General features: G+C 42.0%; 1 protein-coding gene across 5 annotated transcripts in view; it reads right to left on the reverse strand.

Annotated features, from left to right (window-relative positions):
* The window catches only part of JARID2 (jumonji and AT-rich interaction domain containing 2), a 532,325-nt gene that overhangs the window by 63,993 nt on the left and 450,108 nt on the right, over positions 1 to 18,224 (reverse strand). For all 5 annotated transcript variants that reach the window (XM_033934611.1, XM_033934614.1, XM_033934613.1 and 2 more), the window contains one exon: positions 8,581 to 8,711. In XM_033934611.1, coding sequence (XP_033790502.1) covers positions 8,581 to 8,711 — 131 coding nt within the window. The remainder of the gene's footprint in view (positions 1 to 8,580; positions 8,712 to 18,224) is intronic.

The raw sequence follows: 18,224 nt of genomic DNA on the forward strand, positions 1-18,224 counted from the left end.
AAAAAAGAGTATTATATAGAGGTTGAACAACACTAGTTTGGATTGTATCTACCAAAAGATATTCATAAATCTAGTCCCTCATTGGGACTTTGATAGTCTGGGGTTTTTTTCCTAGGTAACAAAAGATGGCAGTACTCATGCAGACCCAGCCTTAGAGGGTGAGGAGTAACTATGTTTTTCTCTCGACCCTTATGATGTATACAGCCATGCAGTTCAGATGAGCTCTACCTGGAAGATGGTTGCTTCTGAATCTGAGAGTCACAGGTTCAAGGCTGGCTGGTGCATCAATGGGGGAAAAAACAAGCTGTAAGATTTTTAATGAGAAATATAAAGGGATGGATAAGACATTTTTGGAAGACGGTAAAAAAGGTGCATACTAGCAGGAAAAAAAAGCCCTGTTGATAGTACTGTGGTATCTGAAATAGAGATTTTAAGGGGCAGGGACAAATTATGAAAGATTTAAAAAGGAGCACACAATCAACTATTTCTCCTTTATAGGCTTATCTTGCAAGATGACCAACATTATTTCCTGTCCAAAGTGCTCAGCTGTAGGTGCAACATTTGTTCATATGTTTTTGACCTGTGTAAAAAATCAGGAGTTTTGGCCAATTGTGACTGAGGAAAGGCTAAATAAGTTAGTGCTCTTCAGCTTGGAAGAGAGATGGCTGAGAGGGGATATGATAGAAGTTTACAAAATCCTGAGTGGTGTAAAACAGATAAAAGTGAATTGATATTCTACTCTTTCAAAAAGTACAAAGACTAGAGGACACTCAAAGTTAATACTTTTAAAATGAATAGACAGAAAATGTTTTTTTCCACTCAATGAATAGTCAAGCTCTGGATCTCAATGACAGAGAATGTGGTTAAAGGATTAGCATATCTTGGTTTAGAAAAGGTTTGGACAAGTTCCTAGAGAGGAATAGTACATAGTCTGCTACTGAGATAGAAATGGGGGAAGTCACTGCTTGCCCTGGGATCGACAGCATGTAATGTTGCTACTATTTTGGTTTCTGCCAGGTACTTGTTGACCTGGCTTGGCTGTTGTTGGAAGCACAATACTGGGTTGAATGGACCATTGGTCTGACCCAGTATGGTTATTCTTATGATCTCAAGCTGGAAAAATAAGCTCTACAAATTATTTAAATTTGAAAGAGTAGATGCTAAAAGGAGGTTTAGTGAAAGCATGGAGGACCTATAAGCAGATTCTGTTCTCCATTTGCGGAGCTTTACCCCAAAGAACATCTACAGTCATCTGCTGAACATACAAAGTAGTCGGGGGGGGGACAGATTTTGCAGGATGGGAATAAAAAAGGGATCTGCATGAAAATTTGTACACACTGCATATGGAAATATAATGATTACAGTGAAGAAAAAAATGTTAATAGTCACATTTCTAGGATAATGATAAAGGTGGTGGTGTGTAACTTGAACCAAGAAAAAGAAGAGCTCAGGGTGGGGAAAGAAACAGTGGGTGGAGAATTTACATATACACCAAAAGGAAAAAGCCATATACCGGTAAGTTATTTGGCTGCTGATGTTTGTTTATTATTGCACTGTTATTTGTTCATGCTCTTGCATCACTGTTCTGTTGGATCATATTGGCAGAATTAACAGTTTTTAAAAGTGTAAGCAGAATGGGCCATCTTGTGGAGCCAATTTGAAAATAAAAATGTATCCTTTAATTTTTTGGCTTGTATTAGTAACAGGTGCATCTATACCCAGCTGATCCACCTTTTAACTGCTAAGGAAGTTAAACAAAATATTGAGGGACACATTTCTCTAAGACAGTGGTCCACAATACAAGACACATGAAACACAAACTGTCATTTCTCCCATTATCACTGATACTCTTGTTGAATTGCACAATGGTGATTTATTTATGCACTTCAGTAGGAGATATTTAATATAATGTTTCTTGCTATCACCTACTGACAGGCCCCTGATGTGGCCATGTTGCACATTTTTATCAATAAATCTATGGACTGACTTATTTGGGCTTCTTATTGCAGTGCTGTTTATCACCAGCCTCTGTTTTGTTTTAGGATGGACGGGGAGGGGGGGGGGGTCCAATATAATGATTGTGTTTGAGGGTAAATGGAAAGCATTCAAGCTAGAATCTCCTTGGCCTCCAACATACAATAAAATCATATTAAAGTCAGTGTTCTCCCTAGGGCCTTTTAGCCGGGCGCTCAGCCCAGCTAATTTAGATGACCGCCCGGCTGTCATCCGATCGCAAATTCTGCTACCGCTGCTGCTCAACATTAAAAACAAACAAACAAAAAAAACAACCGGCTTGGAGATTTTAGACCTTAGCCTGTAGCGAACTCATGCTCTGGGGCTCTAAAGTGTGTGTGCCGGCTTCCCTTCTCTTCCCTCCGAAACTGGAAGTTATGTCTGGGGCGGGGAGGGGGGAAGAGAAGGGAAACCGGCACACACACTTTAGAGCCCCGGAGCATGAATTCGCTACGGGAAAGGCGGGAAACTTACAATTTGCTGCTCTTGCTGCCGGGTCCTGCCTACTTTCTGTTTCCGCGAACGCAGGACCCGGCAGCACTTCTCTACATCGCTCCTTAGTTTTTATCAAGTGGTGCAGTGAGGGGCCATCGGCTGTGGTTACCACAGCCAGCACTTTACTGGCGCAGGCAGTAGCAGCAGGAGGACAATGGTGGCCTTATGTAATCAATGAGGCGAGCCCAGCGGTGGCGCTGCAGTGCCTGCGGGAGGTCTGTGAGAGTGTGACAGCCGTCCTGGAGCCGCTGCACTTCAACAAACTGGACTTTTGCGAGACCGGCGTGCTCAATCGCTTCTACAATGCAGGTGCACGGGAAGCGCGAGTGGGGGTAGAAAGTGGCCAGAGTGAGAAGGTATCAGGCACCGTGGGGTTGTTGGGGGTGTATATGGGGTTTTTTATTACTTATAACCAGCTGAATTTCAAAATAAACGTGTGAGCAGAGTGGCTGTACTGCTATAAATAATTTTATAAATAAAGGCGAAAAAACAGTGTGACAAGGCAGTGGCTGCTGCCAGAAGGATGCTGGGCTGTATAAAGAGAGGCATAGTCAGTAGAAGGAAGAAGGTGTTGATGCCCCTGTACAGGTCATTGGTGAGGCCCCACTTGGGGTATTGTGTTCAGTTTTGGAGACCGTATCTGGCGAAAGACGTAAGAAGACTTGAGGCGGTCCAGAGGAAGACGACGAAAATGATAGGAGGCTTGCGCCAGAAGACGTATGAGGAGAGACTGGAAGCCCTGAATATGTATACCCTAGAGGAAAGGAGAGATAGGGGAGATATGATTCAGACGTTCAAATACTTGAAGGGTATTAACGTAGAACAAAATCTTTTCCAGAGAAAGGAAAATGGTAAAACCAAAGGACATAATTTGAGGTTGAGGGGTGGTAGATTCAGGGGCAATGTTAGGAAATTCTACTTTACGGAGAGGGTAGTGGATGCCTGGAATGCGCTCCCGAGAGAGGTGGTGGAGAGTAAAACTGTGACTGAGTTCAAAGAAGCGTGGGATGAACACAGAAGATTTAGAATCAGAAAATAATATTAAATATTGAACTAGGCCAGTTACTGGGCAGACTTGCACGGTCTGTGTCTGTGTATGGCCGTTTGGTGGAGGATGGACAGGGGAGGGCTTCAATGGCTGGGAGGGTGTAGATGGGCTGGAGTAAGTCTTAACAGAGATTTCGGCAGTTGGAACCCAAGCACAGTACCGGGTAAAGCTTTGGATTCTTGCCCAGAAATAGCTAAGAAGAAAAAAAAAAAAAATTTAAATTGAATCAGGTTGGGCAGACTGGATGGACCATTCGGGTCTTTATCTGCCGTCATCTACTATGTTACTATGTTTAAAAAGTGCACTAACGAATTGCCATCTTAATGGAAATTCTTGCAAGCCCCCTTATTAGTACTAGTGCTCTGCTGTTTTCTTGGTAGTTATTTCAGCTGGGGGGGGGGGTTTGTTGTTGTTTTTGGCAGCTCAGAAGAGCCAAACTGAGCAGTCTTTTACCTCTCCTTTACTGTCACTACAGAATTTGCTCTTTCTTCATTGTCATTTTCAGAGCCCTCCACTCCCTTTTTCCTGCTACTCCTTTTCACAGCTGGGCCTTCCTCCCACAAAAGGACAAACGGTGAGTGAGAGAAGTGTCACCACCACATTGTCCTGTCCAGAAGGCTGAGCCAATCTTCCAGGTCTGCTTTCAAAGGCTGTTCAGAAAAATCTAAAGTTGGAAAAACTGAATTGAAGTTTTCCCCATGAATTTGATTGTACTTGATCAGAAAATAATTTTTTTTAAAAATTTGAAAGCTCTTCCTGGGGTCCCTCAAAGTCACTGATTACAAAGCTCCATTTTTCTTAAAATTTGCTATTTTTGATTAATGAAGCAATTTTCTTGGTATTATAGCTATAACTGTTTAGATTGCTGCGGCTGCCAATGCTGCTGGAGGGAGGTTTGTCGTTCATCTCACGGTGGGGTTCGCATGGAAGGGAGAGATAAGGAGGATCAGCGGGGTGAGGTGGGGGAGAAGTGGGCTGCTCTGGTTGCTTCAAGGCCTAGCACCATTAACTTCTTTGGGCAGTGTTTACAATTCGCTGCTGTTGCCAGCTTCAGGCCTTCCTCTCTGCCGGGTCCTGCCCGAAGCCGGCAACAGCAGCGAATTGTGAATGCTGCTGCTGATGCCCAAAGTAGTTCATGACCGGGGGGTGACAGAAGGAGGAAAGGGAGCAGAGGGTGGAGAGAACTGCTGCACGCAACTGGAGGGAGAAAGAAAGGGAGAAGGAAGATGAGGTAGGGTGGGAAAGGAAGGAATAAAAGGAGATGCCAGGGCATGGAGGGGGAGGGAGAGATGGAAGAAAAGGAGAGAGATGCCAGGGAAGGGAAGGAGACAGAGATGCCAGACCATGGGGTGGGAAGGAAAGAAAGGAGAAGAGAGAGATGCCAGAGGAGGTGGTGACAGAGAGAGAAAAATGGAGAGGTAGCAGAGCTGAAATCAATCATGTACAAAGGAGAGACGGGGCACAGGGTAGAGAGTTTAAGAAAGGAGCATAGAAAGAGGGAAGATGCCATATGGAACAGGGAGAGGGTGGACAGTGGATGGAAAGGGCTGACGCTGCATGGAATACAGAGAGAGGACAGATGCTGGCTAGAAAGAAGAGAGTGAAGTCAAAATGATTAAAGCAGAAACGACAAAAGATAGAAAAAAGATTTTTTATTGCTTTAGAGTAAAATAGTATTGTAGTTGTATTGATAAAACTTTTAGAAACAGAAAATAAGGTAATCTTTTTACTGGACTTATTTTAATACATTTTTTACTAACTTTTAGAGACCAAAACCCCCTTTCTCAGGTCAGGACAGTATAATGTAACAGCAGTATACTATATTGACCTGAAGAAGGAGGCTATGGCCTCTGAAAGTTAATTAAAAAATTGATTAGCCCAATAAAATGGTATATTCTTATCTTCAATTTATATTTTATTTGTTAATTTGTAAAGTGGTGATTGTTATGTATCAGTTTTTTAAATTTACATTTACTGTCTTTATATTTTGCACAGTATTAGGGGACAAGTGTCACTGTTTCTGTGGTGTTGCATTGTATGCAGAGTCTAGTTTCTTGGTGGTTCAGTTTAACTTTTGTCTACATATTTTTATTTTTAGTTTGTGATTATTCCATATTGGGCGAGGGTGTATCTGTTTTCTGTGTATGAAAAGGACATGATTTTCTGTTAGCATCGACTGTACAGGATCAATTGATTGTGCAGGATATGGTTTGTCTACATATTTTTATTTTTAGTTTGTGATTATTCCATATTGGGCAAGGGTGTATCTGTTTAATGTGTATGAAAAGGACATGATTTTCTGTTAGCATCGACTGTACAGGATCAATTGATTGTGCAGGATATGGTTTGTTTAGTTTTACAGTGCGTGTGTTGGTGTTCTAGTGCTCACTGCAGTGTTTAAGATGCTGCCTTGTCCTAGGTGTACCCTTGTTGTGTGACTCATGGATTATTACTAAAAATAACTTTTTTATATAGAGGAAAGGGTTGTTAAAAATGATTAGCACTGGCTGTCATATATACTAGGTACGCCACTGGATTTAATGACCCTATTCTAACCACCAAATTTCCCCGCCCCACCCGGCTACTTTTTCATGCCACCCGGCTGAAAAAAATTTCTGGGGAGAACACTGTAAAGTAATGTATAGATAGTATCTAACCCTTGCTAAGCTTCACCATATGTACCTAGTTACTTTGCCCCTCTGTTCGCATCATTGTGGTGAACAGGAAACTATGGGCCTCATTTGGTAGACCTGTGAAAAAAAAAATCAGGGTATTCTGAAAAGAAGTACATAATTACTTGTTAATTCCTTGGTATCTGGGAATTTATTTATTAAATAAACAGCTCTAGACCTCCCTCAAGTCAAACAGGCACTGATATTCTAGCGTTAATGTGGCTAAGCTGATCATAGCTCATTATTGGCAATTTCCTGGAGGAAAAGCCCATAGTCTGTTATTGAAAAAGACTTGGGGCAAGCCACTGCTTGCCCTGGATCAGTAGCATGGAATGCTGCTATTTTTTGGGTTTGGGCCTGACCCAGTAAGGCTATTCTTATGTTCTGTTCTTATGAAAATGCCCTGCCTGTGGTTGAATAAACTGGATTATGTATTCAAAATGGAAAGCTTCATGGCTGAGCACAAGAGAAACTTGCATAAATGGAAAAGAATTTGGAGTGTGTTCTTGGAAAAATATCCATGAATCATTAACCTTCTGATAGTTTATGGTTATATCATTTAATAATTATATGGTGGTATCAGGCAGGTCTAATATGTAATTTTTTTTGAGGGAGGGAGAGAGGGGAGAGGGAAAGATATAGATTGTGGCGAGGGAGAGATTATACAATAAAAACAAATGAAAATTCTGGATGATTTCATTATTCTTCTTCAGACTGGCCACTGTTGGATGCAAGCTAAACCCTCAATCTGACCCAGTATGGCTATTCTTATGTTCTTATGTACATGGGGAAGTTGTTTTAATGTTCAAAGACATGAGGGAGTATAAGTATGCATTTTTGTACACCTTTAACACAGTGTTGAATTTGATATCAATTTATATCTATATCTCTATGCACACAGACACAGTTATAACAATGTTATTTGCTCACAGCTGAGATCAGTAAATCTTGCCACATTAGCCAAGTTGAAATACTGTTTGTAGTTCTTGCCACCATCACATTACTGCCTTCTGTAGTTCCACAGCTATGATCACAACTTCCAGTATCAGAAATAAAAAAAGAAACAGGACCAAACTGTCGCTGTTCGGTGTCACAAAAGGCAATTCAAACCAGGAATCACAACTAGTATTTAGAACACATGGATTCCCATGAGGGTCAAATCTCCAGTGCATGACTGTGCTTTGCAATGGCACATAACACATTTGCTCAATCAATTTGCTGCTGTGGATAGGATCAAGATACAGTAAGTAGTACCTTGGTTTACGAGTGCACCGGTTTGCGAGTGTTTTGCAAGAAGAGCAAAACATTTGCAAACTTGGTGCCTCGTAAACCGAGCTTGCCTCGCTGTACGATCGCCCCCCCCCCCCGATCCGGCATCCCCCCCGCTCGCATCTGCCCCCACCCCCCGAGCACGGCAATGACACTTCCTTTACCCCGACTTGGCACCAGTGCCGGTGCCCGAAGATCCTCCTTCTTCTGGCGCGGCCTGGGCTGGACGGTGCGTTGGAGATCCTCTCTCTTCTGGTCTGGGCTGGGCTGGGCTGGACTGGCTTTGAGCATTTGCGCATGCTCAAAACCTTTTGGTCTCGCTCTCAATCTCAGAGAGAGCGAGACCAGAAGGCTTTGAGCATGCGCAAATGCTCAAAGCCAGTCCAGCCCAGCCCAGCCAGAAGAGGGAGGATCTCCAACGCACCGCCCAGCCCAGGCCGCGCCAGAAAAGGGAGGATCTTCGGGCACCGGCACTGGTGCCAAGTCGGGGTAAAGGAAGTGTCAATGACGTGCTCGGGGGGGGGGGGGAAGTAGGATCGCGGTGGAGGGGGGGAAGTAGGATCGCGGTGGAGGGGGGCAACGCGAGTGGGGGGGGGGATGCCGGTTCGCAGGGGGGGAAGCCGGATCACGGGGAGAGGTTTGGAGAAGCGTCGGATTCCTCAAGGGGGGGTGGGGGAATGGAGCAGCGCCGGTAGCCTCGGGGGGGGGAGGGGAGGAGGTGGAACCAATCAAAGTGAGTTTCCCTTACTTCCAATGGGGAAACTTGCTTTGATATACAAGCAATTTGGTTTATGAGCATGCTTCTGGAACAAATTATGCTCGTAAACCAAGGTTCCACTGTAGTTGATTAGCTTTTCTTGTTTTCCTTCAGAGTTTACAGTGGAATTTGATTTGAGTATCGTTACTTGGAGATAGATTTACTTCACTGCATATTGTATGAAATGTTTTCTATGTTCAGAATGTTATTCACCTAGAATCTTATTAAAAAGAAGTGAGCCATACATGCTTTTTAAAATAAAATGAAATAGCAAAGACTTAGCTTAAAACTTATGTAAAAAGAAAACAAGGAAAAGGCTGCATTACCTGAGCTCTCTAAGAAGTGAAGAAACAACACCCAGACTCTGACCATTTTCCTTCTTTGCTTCTGCTGCTGCAATCTGGTACAGTAATTTTTCCATGGAAAATGGCTTGGCTATGTGACGACGCTTCATTTCCTAAGAAACAAATACAAACTGAAAAATATTACCAGGGAGACAAACAGATATCATAATTGCTCACCTGCAAAAGATGTTTTAAACAGCAGGAATGATTAGGTATACAAAGTGGGTAATGTCATCGCATATCAGTGGGACAGAACCATTCTTCTAGAGTTCAGAACTTAGGCCCCGATTTACTAAAGTCAGTGATCACTGCTAACCAACCCGATACACAAAACTGCTCACCATGTGTTTTTCCTCTGGATCGCCCATTTTCTGATCTGGCCATGCAAATTTCTAAAATCCATGCAAAATAGCCAAGCCATTGATTCACTAACATTTGCTTGGCTATTTTGCATTGGGTTTTACAATACCGACAGCTCTACCGCTTTTTTTTTTTCCCCCATGGCCCAGATATTTTGTGTATATTACACATGCAAAATATCTACCCCCCCAAAAAAAAAACCCAGGCAGACCAGACAAAAAAACACACACACCCCGACACACAGATGCCCATTCCCTCCTGCCATCAGCGCTATTGGCCTTCCCCCTCCACCGAACACTCCCCCCTGCGCTGAAATGGCAGGAGGGATGCCCACTCCCTCCTCTCATACCTTTGCCGTTGAGAGCAGGAGGAAACGCAAACACCTCCTGCTCCTCTGCCCACCCTGCTACGCCACTGGGCCTTAGGCCCCTCCCTGGAGCCTAAGGAAGTCCCCTCCCTAGGGAGGAACATGAGGCGTCTGAGCCAATCAGGGCCTTAGGCCCCTCCCTGTGCATCACATAATACACCGGGGAGGGGCCTAAGGCCCAGTGGCATAGCAGGCCGGGCGGAGGTGTTTGCAGTTCCTTCTGCTCCCAACTGCAAAGTTATGATGGGAGTGGGCATTGCGGTGGCAGGAGGGAGTGGGCAAGCCTCCTGCCATTTCGGCGCAGGGAAGGTGTTCAATGCGGGGAGGATGTTTGGCAGGCGGGTGGTGGAGAAGGGGCCGATGGCAGGAGGGAGTGGGCATCCTTCCTGCCATATTTTTCAGTGCAGTGTGAGGCGTGTTGGATGGCAGGGGGGAGTGGTATGTTATTAGGATGGATTGTGCTACTGTCCTGAAACTGGATTGAGTCAGGACTGGTCTATTGTCCTTAGCTGTCTCATCTTAAAGAAGAATTTTTATTTTTTTTTTAAAATTAGAGAAGTGATATGCATTTTGAAGGTTAAATTAGTGTCTAGTGTAACTCCCAGCACTTTGGAAGAATTTTCTATCTTTAGTCTTTCACCCTGTGGATAGCTCTAGCTCTTTGCTAGGTAGAGAACTGTTTTCTCCGAACCATAATATGCTTGTTTTTGATTTGTTTAATTTGAAGAAGTTTCTCATCTATGCGCTTAGATCTTAGATAGTGTTTTTCAGGTAATTTAAGATACTATTGAAGGATTCTTTGGCTGTACAGAGAATGAAGATATCTGCATGAGGGAGGATGTGATCCTGGGTCGACGGCAGATTATTTCCCAGAGTTCTTAAATAGATGTTAAATAACAGGTGATAGCGGTGAGCCTTCTGGTACACCAGAGTTTTACACTCCAGCTACACACACAGACTGGCATTGTCCTGTTTATGGTTTTCTGGAGAGTTGGGGGTGGGAGGTTTGTAGGGTGGAGGGTGGGGAGCTGCAGATGTCAGAAAATAGTGGAATGCTTTCCTTCCACTTTAACATCTCTCCCCCCTTCAGTTCATTCAACATTCTGCTGCACAGCTCATATTCCACCAGTCGCTACATCCACATCATCCCTCTCCTTAAGTCACTTCACTGGCTCCCCATCCATTTCCGCATAGAGTTCAAACTCCTCTTACAAACCTACAAGTGCATTCACTCTGCAGCTCCTCAATATCTCTCCTCTCTTATCTCTCCCTAGAAGCCTCTCCGGGAACTCCGTTCATCAAGCGATTCAGCGCGGCTCCCACGCACACCTTGACGTCGGGAGACTTCCTAAGACCAGCCCACTCTCTCTTCTCGGCGCTGCAGATGCTCGCAGTGCTGGTGGAACTGACAACCATCCCATGCACCGATGAAACAACGGCCCTGAACAGATCCTAGGCCGATGTTGGCCTTCATTCCAACTTTTATACTTTAACCTATTATGTCTTCTATCAGGTTTTCCCCCTCATTATCGCTCCATCTTTTCTTCCTATCTTCTTCTTATTATTTTTTACTTGCTAAACTGGCAGAGCACCATCATCTACCCTCCCCTCCCTGCCCTGCAGACCCGACCACCAATCCCGACTTCGGGGCCTTTGGGTTTACCCCCCAAGAATTGGCTGATCTGCTCTTCAACCCTTTGAAAAGGTCCATCAAGGGAGACTCAACCTTTTAAAGAATTTGTCATTTGTTTAGCCTAGAGCGCAATCTCAACTCTGTCTGTGTGAACTCGTTCTGTATTTCCACATGATCGATGCTGGCCACCTTAATGCTCCATCGGCTATTATTACGCACTGCCTGGTGATAAGCGTCGTCACAGACTGATAAGTTCTTTGAATTTCTAATCTTAACTTCAGACTTAAGAGATTCTAATCCAATTTTAGAGATTCTAATCCAATTCTACTCTAATTCTACATTAATAGGCAATTTATTTTTCCTTTATTAATCCTTTTAACTTCAGGTTAGTATCATGGCTTTGCTAAATTACCGTGTATGCATATGGCTTATTTTATTTTACCTAATTTGCTCCAGAAGTAGTGTTGCCAATGTATTGTACTCAGCCCCTATTCCTGTACATTATTCTATCAATCGTGCGGCAAAGACAAAATCCCAATGACTTCCCACCATGTTCTATATGATTTCACAGAATCTGGCCCATTTTCATTATCAGTTTTACCACCTCTGTGTAGACCTAACAAGCCTCATACTAAAAAACAATGAACATTGAAAAATCTAATTTACTCTCATTATATACCAACCAACCCTGCGAGTCATCAAAACATACGAGGTTTCTATTTAAATATTAATTCCATGAGAAATAAATCCACACTGATTAACGATTAGCTGAAAGAAACCAACCCAGATTTCGTTCTACTCACGGAAACTTGGTTGTTATCTGATAACGATATTATTATTCAAGAATGTCTGCCTCCAGGCTACAAAATTCTATCACTAGCAAGAGTTTGGGGAAGGGGGGGGATTAGCAATACTCTTTAGAGATTATTTAAATTGTTCTATTTTAAACTCCAAATCTTCCTCTAATTTAGAAATTCTATCCTTCACTTTAAAGTCTAAATCATTAGCGGAAGCATTGAAAACTATTTTAATGTCCCTCCTAAAAAATGGAACTCAGCAAAAGAGGACTTCTTTGAATTCCTACTAACTAACTCGATATAACTTATTGTGCGGGGATACTAATTTACATCTCGAACAAACAGACCAACCAGAAATCGTAGAATTCTGGTCCCTCATTTCTGCATTAGGCTATTATAAACCCCCTTCAATTACTACCCATCAAAGGAGTCATCAACTGGATATAACCATGTTCTCCTCTAGGGAACCACTCAATCCTAAAATCCACTGGATTCAAGAAGATTGGATAAATTCTCTATGGTCTGACCATAAGCTTTGCACCTTTGAATTTGACTGGCAATTACAGTCACCTAAATTGACAACCAAGAATAAAATAAACAAAAAATGACATGCAAGTAGAGGCAGGATTGATCCTGCGGAATTCTGGTCTCATTATGAGTTAATCTTCAAACAAAACGAAGAGACAGACCAATTTATGGACTCTTGGAATAATACTAGCTTCCACATTCTAAATGAGATGGCACCTATTAAAATTCACAGGAAAAGATTCAGAAACCTAGATGGATGGTTTGATTCGGAGTTATTAACAGTAAAGAGGGACTTAAGAAAACTGGAAAGACAATGGTTAAAGTCAGGAACCCAAAATCATAGAGATGCCTGGATACAGATTCCGGAACTTGGAGGCGAGGAGGATGGCAGTTTGAGTGCAGAGCTCCTCTCCCTGGACAATCTGCCTGCTTTTAAATATCAGCAGCAGTGGGAGATCAATTGCTTTTACACCTAAGCAGCAACGGGACCAATCCACCAAAAACTCACAGTCCCGGTCCTGCAAGAATATGAGCTCCACCCTCCCTGCAGTTCGCTAGGAAAATCAACTGCTTTTACACCTAAGCAGCAGCAGGACCAGCCACCACTACCAAGAGCCCTTTGCCCCGATCCAGCCAGGCATGTGAGCTCCTCCCTCTGCAGTCCATTGGAGAGATCAATCTACCTGCTTTTAAATATCAGCAACAGTGGGAAATCAACTGCTTTTACACCTCAGCAGCAGCGGAACTATCCGCAACTACCAAGAGCACAAAGACCCGATCCAGCCAAGAGTGTGAGCTCCACCTCCCCCTGCAGTCCACTAGGAAGATCAACTGTTTTTTACACCTAAGCAGCAACAGGACCAGCCACCACTACCGAGAGCCCTTTGCCCTGATCCAGCCAAACAAGTAAGCTCTTCCCCCAGCATTCCGTTGGAAAAATCAATATGCTTGCTTTTAAATATTATCAGAAGTAGGAGATCAACTGCTTTTACACCTAAGCAGCCTATAATAGGAGCCCTCGCCCCGATCCAACCAGGCATGTGAGCTCCTCCCCCTATATCCCGTTTAAGAGATCAATCTACCTGCTTTAAATATCAGCAGCAGTAGAAAAACAACTGCTTTTACATACAAGCAGCAGCGAGACCTAACGCAACCACCAAGAGCCCACAGACCCGATCCTGCCAGGAGTGTGAACTCCTCCCCCTGCAGTCCATTGGAGAGATCAATCTGCCTGCTTTTAAATATCAGCAGCAGTGGAGATCAACTGCTTTTACACCTAAGCAGCAACGAGACCAGCCACAACCACCGAGAGCACACAGACCCGATCCTACCAAGAGTGTGAACTCTTCCCCCCATGCAATCCGCTAAGAAGATCGACTGTCGGCTCCGGGCGGCTTTCCCGCAGAGGAGAGAATCCTGCATTCACCGTGGGCCTCATCTGGGGCAGCCTCCTTGGAGCGGCTGGGGCACGGGCAGTGTGTCTGGGAGGGAATGCATGGATGGGAGAATATCGCAGGGGAGGAGACATAGGCATCCTGGGACTGTCTGCCAAGTCTCTTCCCTGAAGAAGCCCTTTCTGGAAACGTCAATCGCTCCTCCTAAACTTACTTGCTCCACTTCATCACTGACGCTGAAACCGTGGATTGAAGACAAAGTTTTATTTTATTTTTCTTTCCAGCTTATGATTTATCTTTAATCTTATCTATTGTTTTGCCTTTTGTCTTTGTTTTGTTCTATTTCTATCATTTAAATTTCTCCAGAATTCTACTGTTCAACGGCTCCCCCTTCTGCTTCTATTCCTTTCTCTCCTCTCTTCTACCTTCCAAAGTATTTAGATCAATGCTGTCTTGTTAAAATGTTTATTTTATTTTTATTTTTCCTCTAACTCTACTTTTCACTTCTCTATTACCCTCCAGGTACTTTAGTTAGATTGTGAGCCTTCGGGACAGTAAGGGAATTTTTCAAGTACCTTTCTTATTTCTAATCTTAATGTATATTTTCTGTAAACCGCTTAGAACCTAACGGATGTAGCGGTATATAAGAAATAAATTACATTACATTACATTACATACAAACTGAAAATCTACAAAAATCTGACAAAAGAAAAATGCAAAAAAAAATTTTTATGCCCAAAAAATTGGCAATGTGACAATCAACAGTAGCAATTTATTCAAATTAGTCAATGACTTATATGACGTAGAGACATTTACTAATACTACAGAAGAATCCACCTTATCTGCTAACAGCTTGGCCGATTTTTTTTTAACACCAAAATACAAAAATTAAGATCCACAGTAGCCAACTCTACTGATTCCCACTAGTGCTATCCCATTTTACAGGAACCAGATGCTATCATAACAGACTTGAGCTGGAACAAATTTACAACTATTGATTGGCAAGCTTTTAACAAATTATACAACAAGTATGCTAAATCTCACTGTAGACTAGACCACTGCCCACTCTACGTCATGAAAATTGCCCCGGTCAATTTTAAGGCTAAACTACTAATTTGGGTCAATTCCCTACTATCCTTAGGAAAATTCCCAGAGGAACACGGGCAAATTGTAATCACTCCAATTAGAAAAAATATTAAAGAACCATCTTTCACCAGAGGGCCGCTGCATGAGCGGACTGCTGGGCATGATGGACCACTGGTCTGACCCAGCAGCAGCAATTCTTATGTTCTTCATATTGCTTCCAACTTTAGACCTATTGCTAGCATCCCCTTGGCCACTAAATTACTGGAGGGGGTGGTTAACACTGAGCTAACTATATTTTAGAAAATATTTTACACAATAATCAATCAGGTTTCCGGTCAGGATACAGTACTGAAACAGTTATGGCCTCCTTAGTTGATTACTTGCACTCACTATTCAGTCAAGGCACAAGCGCTATGATCCTACAACTTGACTTGAGTAGTGCCTTTGATCTGGTGGACCACACCATTAAGCTGGACTGTCTGGAATCCATTGGGATCTCGGGCAATGTCCTGGACTGGTTCCGTGGGTTCCTAGGGAAAAGATCCTATCAAGTATTCAAGGATGATACTCTGACCTATCGCTAGGACAACTCCTGTGGTGTCCCTCAGGGTTCCCTCTGTCTCCCACCTTATTTAACGTCTACCTCATTTCCCTGGGAAATCTATTACAGAGCTTAAAACTCAAATTCTATATTTATGCAGATGACATTACCATTGTCATCACGCTTTCTTGTTTGTCATCAGAGTTCAAACTTACTATCAACAATCTTAAAAGCAGATCGAACTATGGATGGCTGCCTTTAAATTGAAATTAAACCCAAAAAGCTCAAAATTTCCCAATGATAAAATTAAAGATTCAAAGATACAAGTAAACAGGTTGAATTTTATAATATCGAACAATCCTTAAAAATTTTGGGAGTAACTTTGGACAAACATATTACACTGGAAAAACACTTCAATTTAATATTTAAGAAAGGTATTTCAGTGCTCTGGAAGTTCCGTACCATCAAGAAATACTTTGACAAAGTTTCATTCCGTCTGTTAGTCCAGTCTTCTATTCTAAGTATTTTAGACTATTGCCAACATCATATACCTGGGTGCTTTTAAAAAAACCACAAATAAATTGAGTCCTCTAGAATACGGCTGTTCGCCTTATTTTCGGTCTTTTTTCTCCCCCTTATAACCCCATTGTATTATGTAACATCTTTCTTCTCTCATGTATTCTTTCCCTATGCTTCTCCAATTCATGATGTGACTTCATTCTTCTTGCATTTTGTAATTCACTGATTGTCCAGCCTTCTTTCTATGTGAACCACCTAGAAGTCAATTTGACTATGGCGGTATAGAAAAATAAAGTTATTATTATTATTATTAAAAAAAAAAAAGGGAGCATATCTCTCCTTTTTACCAAAAGCTTCATTGGCTGCCATTCGAGTCCAGAGTACTGTTTAAGTTTTCTTGTATCTGCTACAAAGCAGTATTCGGTATGCTTCCAGGTTACCTCATTCCTCATTTTACTTTGAGTCGCTTCAATAAGAGCTCCCGAAGAGCTCACTTGTTCACATATCCTTCAATAAAACTATGTCAATATAAAAGGTTCCTAAAGAGAACTTTTTCTTTTCAGTCAGCCAAAATGAACACTTGGTTTGCTAAAATTGCTTTAGACGCTTCCTCCTATCTAGACTTTAGAAAACAGATAAAAACCTATCTATTTAACAAGCCAGGATCCTAATATTGTTTCTTAATTCATTACTATCCTTAAATCGTTCTTACTTCTCAACATAGTCAGCTTTTATCATGTAGGTCCTTCAGAACTTCAAATCTGATGTTTGCATTTGTACTGTTTATATTGCATTGTATGTATTTGCATTCGATTGTTGTAAACTGCCTAGAACTTTCAGGTATGACGGTATACAAAAATAAAAATTATTATTATTAACTGTACCCTTCTCCTCTACTGCCAATTCCAGACTACATCCTTTCTCTCTTACTACACCATACGCCTGGAATAAACTCCCCAAGTTTTCAAATCCAGGCTAAGGGCCCACTTCTTTGAGGTTGTTTTTCATTCTTAACCCATACTCGCTTGTTAAACACCCATGCTTAAGGAAATCCCCTAGTCCCCTACTTGTGCTGTTCGTCTGGTGATTAGATTGTAAGTTCTACTGAGCAGGGACTGTCTCTTCTAGCAGAGCCTATAGAAATGATAACATTGTTTCTCCAGCGGCTTTACTTGCTGAAGTGCAAATTAGATGATGTTATCTTCATTGTTGAACTGATTGCACTTTATCACCAATAAAAACTGTTTATACTAATTCCAGCTACTGTTAACACATCCTCTGGCAATGAGTTCCAGAAATTAACTATTCACCAAATGAAAAAATATTTTCTCCTGTTTGTTTGAAAAGTATTTTTCCACATAACTTCGAGAGCCCCCTAGTCTTTGTAATTTTTTAAAGAATAAAAAATTGATTCACTTTTACCCATTCTAAACCACTTAGGATTTTGCAGATCTCAACTATATCCCCCCTCACCATCTCTTTTCCCAACTGACAAGCTCCAATCTCTTTAGCCTTTCCTCATATGAGAAGAGTTCCATTCCCTTTATCATTTTGGTCACTCTTCTCTGAACCTTTTCTAATTTCGCTATATCTTTTTTGAGATATGACAATCAGAATTGAATACAATACTCAAGGTGAGGTCACACCATGTAGCAATATAGAGACACTGTAATATTCTCTCAATCTTACAATTCCTTTCCTAATAATTCCTAGCATCTTGTTTGCTTTTTGGTTCCACTGCACATGGGGTGTCAAGAATTCAGCATATTGTCTTCAATAACAACTAGATCATTTTCTTAGGTGCTGATCTCTAAAGGTGGATCCTAACTTCAGGTAACTATGATTTCGATTATTCATCCCAATCTGCATCACTTTGTATTTGTCTACATTAAAGTTTATCTGCCATTTGGATGCTTAGTGTTCCAATTTCCTAATGTCTTCCTGCAATTTTTCACAATCTGCAAGTGTTTTAACAACTTTGAATAGTTTCATCTCCTCTGCAAATTTAATCACCTCACTTGTTGTTCCAATTTCCATATCATTTATAAATATGTTAAATAGCACTGGTCCCAGTACAGATCCCTGCAGCACTCCACTATTTACTCTCCATTGTGAAAAATATCCATTTAACCCTACCCTCTGTTTTCTGTCCAATAACCAATTCCTAATCCACAACATAATACTGCCTCCTATCCCATGACACTTTAATTTTTTTAGGAGTCAGGAGTCTCTCATGAGGAACTCTGTCAAGAGCTTTCTGAAAATCTAGATAAATTACATCAACCGGCTCACCTTTAACCAAATGTTTATTCAAAACGTCAAAGAAAATAAACAAATTGGTAAGGCAAGACTTCCTCTGGTTGAACGCATGCCTATTCTAACCCATTAAATCTAATCCAAT

Source organism: Geotrypetes seraphini, chromosome 2 (genome assembly GCF_902459505.1).
Source record: "Geotrypetes seraphini chromosome 2, aGeoSer1.1, whole genome shotgun sequence".
Lineage (NCBI taxonomy): Eukaryota > Metazoa > Chordata > Amphibia > Gymnophiona > Dermophiidae > Geotrypetes > Geotrypetes seraphini.